The sequence below is a fragment of the Phallusia mammillata genome, chromosome 4 (assembly GCF_965637545.1).
Source record: "Phallusia mammillata chromosome 4, kaPhaMamm4.hap1.1, whole genome shotgun sequence".
NCBI lineage: Eukaryota > Metazoa > Chordata > Ascidiacea > Phlebobranchia > Ascidiidae > Phallusia > Phallusia mammillata.
Window position 1 is genome coordinate 1,379,950 of NC_137255.1, and position 12,023 is coordinate 1,391,972.

Sequence of the window (12,023 nt, forward strand, 5' to 3'; positions counted from 1 at the left end):
CAAATGCAGTAGATGAAACTAATGATTTCTATTGTCACATTTGTAAATATATCTTGTAGGCCTTGCTTGATGTCAGATCTTTTGTAGAAATGTAGTTTTTAAATGCGAGGTTTGTATTTCATTCTCACGTTTTGTTACATATTGCAACATAAAAATGTTCGCTTTCTGTACAGAGTATTATGATGCAATGACAATAATAAATACGACAAACGTCCTACAGCATAAACCTAACAAACATTCATACACCAAGTATATATGTGTGTGACAAACGCAACTACGTGAAACGGTGGCATCCAAAAGCACCAGAAATTCAACTAGCATAGCATTTAAAGTACAACACCAAAATAGTGAATGGCAACTATATAGTAAAAGGAAACTTTTATTGCAGCAAATGAAGCCATGAGAAAGCAAGTCTTTATGATAAGCTGATTGCTATTAAATAGGTATCTGTTTTTTATTTCAGTCGGTTACAAAACATTTTGTTTTAGTAGTGGCAACAAACAACTGTTGTTGATACACAACCATTGCTTGAGCAAAAGATCTTTATGCCATAATTACTACAGTAACATAACAATTACAACATACCACATAAGATTAACATGCATAAATGTATTAGTTTATTGTAAGTCATACTTTTGTCAGGGGAAACTGTAAATTTGTCAATACCTATTTTCTACACCGAACATAGCATTGCTATTTCAAGCCTAATATTTTAGTGCAACTACAAGTCGTATATATGATGTATATTTTCTACACAACTGGCAGGTAGAGTACCTTATTGCACAGCATGCTAACATGATGATGTCACAAGCAACATGATGATGATGTCATAAACTTCCTAATGATGTCATAATTCCACCATCCTTCAGTAGAAACAGACATTAAAACTTTTCATGTCCATAGTGATACCAACTGACACAGAACTACAAAAACTTTAGCTGTTTGACTGCAGATTACCACCACCGACCACAAGCAGAGGTTGATATCAATATTGTGCAGTATGACATCATGCACTGATGACATCCTTAACTTGGTCCATGATGTTCGATAAAAGCGTTGCATTGTCACTTTTGCCGTCAACTGACAAACCATTGGGCTAAAAAAATTGGAGTTTAGATTTTATTGGTAATAATACCGGTAAAATAAGCTGGTAGTTTTGCAGATGATGTTGAGAGAATTGAAAAATATGAAAACATAACAATAGCTTTTGATAACTCATGTTTGTCACATTGAAAAATTATCAAAACATAATACCCCACATATGTCCAAGTATTTAATCATTTAAGTGTTGATCAAAATTAACAATTTTGTATTCATACTTTTGTAATTATCCAAACACAATTGAACATAACAGCTTGTATCAATATGAACTGTGTTATTCGCTAAGGGAGTTTGTCTCATCATAAACCAGTGGTTCTTAACCAATGGGAAATTTTTCACTAGTGGGAAATTAAATGTTTTCAGAGAGAAATTATGTAAATCAGGTAACCAAACTCGGGCCCGATGGTCGAATCCGGCTTTAAATTAATCGTTGAAAGTTACTTTCCTAACATTTTTTCGCAACAACATGCAAGACTAATTTCAGCAAGGCTTACAAGACAGATACAAGTCCAAAGGCCGTTTGTTACATCACAGACAAGACCAGAAGTATCAAATGACTTTGCTATTGTGTGCGAATGAAAGCCTTTCCTTTGTTGTTTGTGATGCAATAAATGACTATTGCAAGCAAAGGAGACTCTCCAATATTCCAAAAACTTTAATCTCTCACAGGACCACTATTTAAATTTTTTTTTTAATTTTTTAAATTTAATTTAAATTTTTTTAAAGATTGCAGAATACCTTTGGGGTTACAGATCAAATCGCTTTACAAAATTATTTCATTGAAAGATTAATTTTTTTGTTAATGTAGGGCACAAAAATAAAAAACAGGTGGGAAATTCGAAGTTGGTGGTTGACTTTAGTGGGAAACCACACCAAAAAGGTTAAGAACCACTGTCATAAACAGTTCAAAAATTTCCAGAAACTTACCACAACTTTCACAAGAAGGCAAATGTGATGTCGTTGGATAGATGATGTGTACAATGATGCACTGTCTCCTACTTGTTCCACAACTGTGATGTCACAATACAAAACCATGGGTCACAAATTTATTAAAAGTTAAATCAACATACAGTGTGTAATATTTACCACAAAATTTTAAAAAGAAACAAAGTTTTTGTAACGCTTGGTTGAACTTAAGGTCTGGTGCAGTGATGCGTAATGATGATTTATCTGTGATGTCACCAGATGAAAGAAGTTTTGTGAAGTTCGAGCTGTGAAGAAAAGATGTGGCGGTTACCAAATGTTTAGAACAAAATCTATTATTGGGGTCTTTTAGTGCTTCTAGTACATTTCTGGAAAGGATTTTCACTGTATGATAGCAAGTTAATACCATGTAACAGTAAATCTTTGTTGGTGAACTGTAATTGACTGGAAAAGATATAAAACACCAAATAATTCTGGGCTAAAACTATGAAACATAAACTGGGCTTGGTGCAACTTCTTTATGCTGTTAAACATTGGGGTAAAAATCCTAATAACACAGCAGTTTCAAAGATTTGGGTCGCGACCCCAACAGGGGTCACCGGACCATTTGACTGGGGTCATGTAAGGTAGTGGTTCTCAAGGAGATTTAGACCATGGACCTCTTGCTGGGGGGGCCACCACAACTTGGCAAATGTTATCAAGGGGTCACAGAGCAGAAAGGTTGGGAACCACTGTATTACACACAAAGCTGGCAATCAAGTTACCTGGAACAAGGTTTAGTGACAAGATAAGCTGAGCATGGAATGTGAAGTTTGAAATCAATTTTTTCCTGACTTGTGCCATCCTTCTCTGCCAGCATATATGTCACCGTGCCACGCATCCGCTGTGGCATCGTGACACTGGCAGCTGTCATCTGGAGTTGACACTCGTTGCGTGACAGCGGGGGGAGGGAAAATGGTATTGGAACAGCATCATGGCTGTTTTTGGACGAATCACGAACTAATCTGAAAATTGGAACAGTGTTAAAGCTGTGTGTACTGATTATCATTGTACAAACACATTTGTCACTAATTCGACAAAAAAAGCCCAAGTTCTTAATGGGAATTAAACAAAAAAACTTTAAGCCAGTGGTTTCTAACCGGGGAGGAAAGGGAGGTATTTCAAAAAAACTATAAAAAAAAATTACATTAGAAATGTTTCAGAATATTTTTGTGTATACATTGATGTACATCATAATTTGTATGCAGTTCTCATTTGAAACAGGTTGTAAAGGATTCTGAAATGGGCATCCCTAATTATAAGGTCCACTTGTATATACGGCCACATGCTACGTTTCAGGCACTTAAATGAATCGATTATTGTCGTAACGAAGTCCATTGTTTTAACATTTTTGTTTTTTTGACAGTCTGGCTGTTGCTTAGTTGCTTAAAAACTGAACAGATTACAGTTAGTAAACAGTATATGTAATGAAACTAGATTCTTAGTTACGTATCATTGTCTTGTGTAGATTTTAGCGGTGGCCTAAGTGCACTGTCACGAACTGCGCCGCGTACACAACTACTTTTAGAGCGCAAACAAGAGCAAATTTCGTAGTGATTTGTAATGTGAAATAAATTGCTATAATTATTTATGTTGTATTTTTTTCAGGGGGAATAAATACTTCGAAAATGGGCGAAGGGAGGAATATAACAAAAAAGGTTGGAAACCACTGCTTTAAGCTATTATTTGGTTTTGTACTTAAAGGCCCAAATAAAAAGTTACAGAAACAATTTTAATGGAGTTGCTTTATCAAAAGATTAATAGCAATCTATCGAGGACATTTAACTTACTTTGTGTTTAATGTGTCGAGTACGTTGAATTCAATTCCTTTGATGTGTTTGTCGGTGAGATTTGTAAAAACACACGAGACAACAAACTTCCGTTCCTCCATGTGAGAAGCTCGAGTCTCGAAATCAACTCGAAGTTGTTTGTTCTCAGCAAGAAGTTTGTAACTCTGAAGTTGAAGCTGAAAAGCAGTAAATATGGATTCTTGTTTTATACCTGGCTAAACATTGGTAAGCAGAGGCGCAAAACTGCTTGAAAACGCCAGGTACAGCACATGAAAGAGGGTTTTCTAAATGAGCAACATGCAGTAAGCCACTGCTTGGCAACCATTAGGCCTGCATGCCGGGGGTTGCCAAACCCTGCAGTAAGACAACAAAGAATTTACAATGTCCAACTAGAATAGTGGTTTTCCTATATAATGCCAGTTTATATATACTACATCGTATTTGACGACGTATCACATATAGCATTTACTACATATATAATGGATATATATTTGGCACCTACATTTCATTAGGTCCCTATCTTTCTCCTGGCACTTTATAACACAATTGTTTCTGCAAGCATCATCTAATGGGTCCCCACACATGTGCACATACGATTTGCTAACAGTAAAAATCGGGCACAATCATTGTTAAACTGGAAGAGTGTTGCGCGTTGATGCGTCCGACTATTTAAACTTTTAACAAAGTTTCAACATTTTTTATTCCAAATAGCCGTTAAGTTTCTACATACCAACATACGATTGCTTAGCTGGGCTATTGTGTCCAAAACCTGTTCTGAAACAGTTTTATTAATGCTTTTAGTTTGAGAGGGTCAAGTTACACAGGTGTAACAAATCGTGCTGCGTTGTTGCTCTGCGTTTCTAAACATGAATAAGTTGACCTACATTAACGTTTACAGCGCAATATAACTAACATCGTGACATCTTAATTCCAACCAGAGAGAAAATGGTCAAGTGACGACTGCGTTCATGCGTGAAGCAGAGGTATTTTTTCCATGCGCCACTATCGTCAATCACTCCCATTGCGTCAGGTGTACACTGAGCGAGCACAAATTTGCCAAAAGTCTTGTATTTCTGACCTCATTAATAACAAACAAATATTTGGGGGTAAAGGGGTAAAAATGGATATATACAACTTCAAGTTACAAAATACTTTAAAATACGCTGCAAGTATAGCCGTTTTAAAAAAATTACGTTTTAGGGGGGCTGTGGGTGAACCAAGGGATCAAACGGGGTCAAAATTCATATGGATCATCTTTAAACCAATATCTATAATGTGAGTAAATTTAAAAAAGTTTGAACAATTCTTTCTTGACCAAAACATAGGAACAAATCATCATCAAAAATTTTAAGTTTTTGGGGGCTGTGGGTGAACCGAAGGATCAAACGGGGTCAAAATTCACATGGACCATCTTTAGACCAATATCTATAATGTGTGTAAATTTGAAAAAGTTGGAACCATTCTTTTTTGACCAAAATGTGGGAACAAATCCGCGTTAGACGGATAAAAATAAAAAAAAATAAACAAAAGCAATATGTCTCCCCTTCAGGGAAGGGGACCCATAATTATGGCACAAAAAGGGCAACACCAAATGAACCTGCCCAGCTTTTTATCCAATTAAATGGAGTATCATATTAACCAACAACTTTTGTGATTTCAGGTTTTACAATGGAGTTAACTGGTATGCAATTAAGCAGACGTGTCTGCAAAAGTTTTGCCAAGTAACCAAACCATACAAAGATTGATACAAGTGATGTTGCAAAACTTATAATATTTTCTTAATACAAGGTAGTATTTACCAATTCCTCCACCTGTCCATTGTTGATTGCTCCTCCATTCTCATTCTCATCCTCCTCCTGCTCCTGCTCTTTCCTCGAGTGTTTCTTGTGCTTCTTCCCTTCCTTTTTCTTTTTGTGCTTTTTCTTCTTTTCAACAACAACTGGTTCCTCATCAATTGTGGCATCTTCCTCTGCATCACCAACATCCCTGAAACAATGGCACAAATTTTTGTTTTTTACGCAACATTTCTGACACTTGAAAGTAAAAAAGGTATATGTTGTGCTGTATGTCCAGTTGTGACATCGCACAGAATAGGCGAGGCATGGGTTTTTTACCCTGTTACTCCCAGCAAACTGGAGTGCCATTGGATGGCTACACTAGACAATACGGCCAATGTCTTGTCACTAACTGCACTGATGGGATCTTATAGGTCGAAACAGTGTGCACTGACACTTTTATGGTTGTTTGCATGAAGCTGGTTAAATAGAAGTTGAAAATACACCGAACAGAACCAAAACTAAAGAGACAAGCTGCAAATTAATGTAACTTGTTGCTAAGTTTTACCATACTGTGTTGCTATGTGCAGCAGATACACAGTCACCAAGTTTAAAAATGTCAACAGGGTTCACTTTAAATTACTTCTGTGACAGTAGAGATTTTGTCTTTAAAATAGGCTGTTATGTTCTATATCAACTGAGAGTTTGAAAGTAACAAAAAGGTATATGTCTACATTTTATGTTTGGGCTTTGGGTAGTTTTGAATAGGTTTGACATCAAATGGTTTTGTTAAAATCCACACTGACCATCAGACCTTGCCACCACCCACTTAGCCCTATGATGTCCAGTATTATGTACTATAGACTTAAAAACAAACTATGTTTTAACCCAATTGCACCTCTGCTACTACATTATCTGCAACTCACCCATTTACTGGAGCTTGTTCCTTCTGCGTCATATCAGCATTTGAAAGCCAGAAACTCAGATCATCCCCCTAAACAAAAATTTGCTCAATCAGTTCAGGTTTATGCCTTAATCAACTGAAACGAAATGGTAGATTGTTACCAACAGACAAGGCAACACCAGTGTAAAAACAAAAACTTACTTTTTCCTCATTGTTTTGTTTCATGGGTTTCAACGCTTCTGATGGAACGTCGTCACCATTAACAAGTTGGGGTTCGTCCTCAGCAAGAAGATTCTCTGTGTGTTTCCGTGATTTCTTCTGATAAAAACAAAGAAACAGAGTTAAAATGTACATGTATCACTTGGCTTAAAAAACCACCATTATAAACTACCATTTAGGTAACTATTAATTTGAAATAGACATGTAAACGCCTAATTTGCCTCATTACTTATAAAAAGTTCCTGTAGCCAGTTGCACAGCATAAATTGCAAATTTACTTGTCACAGCAATAATGTACTTGGAACAAAAATGTTTTTTTAGTCTTATGTCAAGTTAACTTTACTTAGACTGGAATTAAAAAGGTCTTTAGACTTTTGTGTGCAGCAGTATTTGACGGGTCACATCTAAAACTGCGGGCCCACTTGGCCCAGCACTTGGCCTGCCTCATGCAATAGAAAAAACTGCGGGCCCGCTTCTAGCAAGTATGAAAACTGCGGGCCCACTATATCCATTGCTTGGCCCATCACTCGCAGGGAAAAACTGCGGGCCCACTATATCCAGTGCTTGTCGCGTCTCTCGCAAGGAAAAATTGTCAATTGCATGAGGCAGGCCAAGTGCTGGGTCAAGCGGGCCTGCAGTTTTAGACGTGACCGGTATTTGACTATTAATAGGCTAACACATCCTCACCTTGTGTTTCTTTTCCTTCTTTTTGTGTTTCCGTTTCTCCTTAACAAAAGGAGCTGCATCTTCAGATTCGGCAACTTTTAGTTTTTCTAAAACTTGCCGATGCTTAGGAACTGGAAGAACTTCAGCAGCTGTGAGTGGTCTGTACAAAATACATAACATTTCTATATTTGACACAGAAACATGCAGTGCAATAGCGCTGCAATCTATAACTGTCAAAAATTCGGGAACAAAACTACACAAAAACAAACATTTACACCAAACTTCGGCCTGCGGCCAGATCCCTCAGTGTCATTTAGTCCGGCCCGCAAACATATTTTAGGTTTAAAAAAATGTAAGCAACATTTGGTAATGTAATATGCATTACAGCTTGCGCAAAACCTAAGTGGATTTTAGGTCTCAGAGGATAACAACGCATAGATATGATCCAAAAGTGGTTTGTTACATCACAGACAAGCGCAAAGACTAGTGATTATCTTGCCCGCTGCGCAAAAAGTTTGCTGACCCCAGCATAATACAAAATACCTAAAGCACATTGTTACACACCAATTCAGTTTGATTGTAACATGTCATTTGAGAAGGAGCACTTACGAGTCTAAATCCATATCCAATGCTTTGTATGGATCCGTAGCAGCTGTCTCATCTTCTGAGTCTGTTTTAACTGCTCCCTGAATGAAAAGACAAAGTGATAATGTAAGAACTCCATCCATACCAAAATGCACATGGTAATGTATTCTTTGTCATGAAAATGACTGTGCCCAGCAAAACATTTGTTAACTTTAGTGGAAAGCTAATTTTGATTGCAAATTAAATCAAAATGCATTATGGTATTGGAATGATCACAGTACGCCAGGCCCATTGAAGCTGATGTACCAAATCAGCCAGTCACCAAGCATTCACCATGTGACAAAGCCTAGGCTAAAAAAATCTTGGGAGTTTTTCTAGGACTCCCGCTCTACCAACTAAGCTACACAGGCTCAGCGGTGAATTCGTCAAAAGTCGAATCACAAGCACCTTTGCCTGTCTCGTATGCTGAACTTGTTAACTTCGTAGTAAGGTACTGGCATGACATTAAAATATAAGTAGCTCTCGCTTGGAAGGCACACAAATGGTAGAATAAAAAACTGTAAAAGCTGTTGCCTACAATCAAATAAATACCATGGGCAACTAAAAAATTATGTACTTTGGCTTATAAATTTGCCAAACAGATTTAGTGAACGAATAAAAAACAGAACAGTTTTGTGATTACTTCTGGCATCTCATCTTGTGTGATCTCAACCTTATGGACAGGATCATCATCTTTATCAACAACTTGTCTCTTCTTCCCTTTCTTGCCTCCCTGCTGCTCATAAATCAAATGAAATAAATTATAGAAAACATATGAAACAAAACCAGTGAAATAACTAGAAAGTTTGCCTCTGCAGCACCGACACTCATATAAAACTCAAAGTATGCCGGGCCTATTAAAGGCATAATAACGAACCAGCTGGTTAGTAAGCATTCCCATGTGGCAAGGCTTGGGCTAAATATAGAAGGTGCTATAACACCTTAATGACAGTGCTGCATTAAAGGCATAGATTGTCTGCTAATATTACAAAAACAGTGAAGTAATGCCAAAAACACATGATGTTTGAGTCATTTCCTAACCCCAGACAAACTCAAAAAATGTGGTAAGTAAATGCTAAAAGATACAACTTTTGTGCTGCAAAAACTCAATGTCCCAACTTTGTTTCCTTGGGTGCCTGTTTTCTGCAGGGTTTTTAAGTTAACAAACATTATTATTTGTACACTTGGGAGTCAGTGCTCTCTTACCAGGCAAACCAAATTACCTCAGCATGATTATGACATAGTTACTCCCACCGAAGGCAATGAGTTAACTTTTCACGGTGGGGCAATTTTTTCCACGTCATCGCTGTCATTAACCTGTATTTTAGGTTGCCAACTTGTCACATGCTCCATTTCCTAAATAATCCACGAAAGTCAGTCAAGCACATCGAACATTTCTTAACAGACAAAATTTACCAAAGTAATAGTTTTCTTTTAAACCCTAAAAATGTTAAATGCTGAAATGAATGGTTTAAAATCTACCAAGTGCAACTCTATCAAACTCCAAATAAGTAAACTCCAAGGGTGACTTCCTATTGATACAATTTCGCATTTTCCAACAGGCCACTCTAAAATATGCAATCTACGCAATCTATACGCAATGTACTAACAAAAACAAACTAAGATGTTGACGGTTAGGGGTATTAGGGTCAGGGCCAGGGTTTGTGATACAAATAACTTTATAATTTAATTTCAGATGCCTTTCAGGTCTAATTTTCTCAACAAGTGTTAACATGCGGTACCATACAATGTTTAGTACCACTCTCAACACATATGAGAATATTAAGCCCAAACTGGACATCTAAAACTAAATTATAGTGTTAATTTTATTATAAACCCTCACCCAGACCCTAAAGCCCTAACCGTCAACATTTTTAAAAGTTGCATACGTTTTATAAGTAGATTGCGTGGATTGCGTATTTAAGAGGAGCCCTTTTCCAACATTACTTTAGGTAAGTGTGTATGTGTTTACAGTTCTACAACATATTGATAGCTTGTGACCATTTTGTTTCAACAATTTTAAATGCGTTGCCAACAAAGTTTTGGTAGTTTTAAATACTAGAATGCATCTAACCTTTTAAACTACCGGATTTGGGCCTAAAACAACTAGAAATTAGGATGTTTTCATCAACAACATTTTTTACAAATCAAAACCAAACCCAAACACGCCTGACCAATCATGCGTGACAATCGCGAAACATAGAGATCGGTTTTTGTAGATTTCTTGGAATCTATTTTGCTTGTCGTTAGGTGAGATGTTTAATCAATAAATACTTTAATTATTCCACTCAAAAGTAAAACAAACCCAAACAGTATCCAGCATATTTGGCTAGACTCTAATGTTCTCTCTAGCATTCGTAAAATTGCCAGTTGCTGTTTGTGGTGTCCCTCCACACACCTTGCATTCGCCTTTTTTAAAGTCCTCACATAAACCAGGTTCTAGGCTAGCTCGGTTTACAACTTGCACTGATGATAAAAACCGTTTGTTGAAACTTCCACATGTGTTCTACACACACAATTTCTTCGTCCACCTCTCGCCATCACCAATATAATAGAATGACCAGAAAATCAAGCACCGTCACGAGTGGCTGCACACTTAAAGGTAGCGCCAAAATAAAGGAAAACGTGGGAATAAAACATGTTTATCGTCACACTACGTTTGTCTCACTCTGCTATGGTTAAAACCCGGAAAAATTACCTCAATACGAAACTGAAAGGCTTCAATCCAATATAAAATTCGGTAAACTACCAACAAATTCGCAATAATTGCCGTTTTACTCCTGATGATTATTGCAGTCTGTTTTCAGAGTTCTAAGTTTGGCCAAAAACCATAAGTACAAGCTCAACGAACCGAATTAGGCCCGAAAGTTAAGTTGGGAGAAATCGTTTGATTTGCGGTTGACGTTTTGACAAAACGAAAAGGCTTCTGTTTTTAAACGTCAGGAGTTAAATAAAATTTTGTTGACGGCAGCAAACATAAGTAGGAACAAATATTATGAAGCAGGAGCACAAATCCATAGCAAATATTACGGACACTTTCCAAACCTTTTTCCAAACTCTTTTCAAACTACAATTATTTTCCGTCGATGACGTCACAACAATCGATGAAACACCAATGACGTCACAATGCGCGAAACAATGTTTAAAAACGGGTTGATTTCTTCATGATAAAGGTTACATTTGGGCACCATATTCAGGCACATTTGGTCACAATTGTGCCGTAATTCCACTAATACTCAACCATTTACACACGTGGTACAAAAGCGTGTTTTAAAAAGTCGCAGTTTCGTAAATATTCAAGGTCAAAGCAAAACAAAATACATAAAACGACTACCCAAACATACAATAATGCGCGTGCTTGTTCGTACGGTTACGCGTTTTCAACTATACAAACATACAAAGGGCATACAAATGCTTGGACTTGTTTTGCCAACACTTTCGAGCACAGAACACGTCATAAATTGATACTTTTTAAAACGAAAGCGTAAGGTACCTAGTTAATTAACTCTGCTGAAGTATACCCACAACAATATTTGTCTACAAATAATGTATGTCAGTTATCACATACGCCACTAGGCATAAATCAAATTCACGGATTGTGCGCAAAATTAAATCAATACTCAAGTCTGGATTGCAATAAGTGATGGAATAAAAGCACAAAACCACACGACTGGACATCAAATGTGATTGTGGAAAGACTTTAATAAGCTAGGCAACCTGGCGAAATTGTTACAAAACCCCTGTTTGGGAACCGTTGAGTTGCACAAAAATGCATGAGCACAGAATGTTATAACAGTGGAGAAGTCAAAAGAAAACATTGCTCGGAACAAAACCATTTGTGGTTTAGCAACACCAGTGATATAAAATTGAACTACCGCTTATCTCACGCAAAATGCACGTTATTTTAATTTTATTCAGGCATGGCTGCACATATACGCCACTGAGTTAAAACCATTCTGCGAGACAAAAAACTGTATACGG

The 12,023-nt window shown here is 37.0% G+C and overlaps 1 protein-coding gene across 3 annotated transcripts; it reads right to left on the minus strand.

The window, feature by feature from the left end:
- Nucleotides 1-95: 95 nt before the first annotated feature.
- Nucleotides 96-10,644, minus strand: LOC145222136 (AP-3 complex subunit delta-1-like). Of its 3 annotated transcripts, none has more exons than XM_080088179.1 (13): nt 10,348-10,644; nt 9,360-9,398; nt 8,716-8,778; nt 8,028-8,104; nt 7,440-7,578; nt 6,735-6,851; nt 6,556-6,623; nt 5,654-5,840; nt 3,855-4,030; nt 2,790-3,029; nt 2,188-2,312; nt 2,029-2,111; nt 96-1,096 (listed from the first exon to the last, which is right to left on the minus strand). In XM_080088179.1, the coding sequence occupies exons 1-13, from the start codon at nt 10,363-10,365 to the stop codon at nt 1,007-1,009; spliced, it is 1,422 nt and encodes a 473-aa protein (XP_079944305.1). In that variant the 5' UTR covers nt 10,366-10,644; the 3' UTR covers nt 96-1,006. The 3 variants fall into 3 exon arrangements, with proteins under 3 accessions (XP_079944305.1, XP_079944304.1, XP_079944306.1); XM_080088178.1 differs by having other exon boundaries at nt 8,686-8,778; XM_080088180.1 differs by lacking the exon at nt 10,348-10,644 and having other exon boundaries at nt 8,686-8,778; nt 9,266-10,313.
- Nucleotides 10,645-12,023: the final 1,379 nt, after the last annotated feature.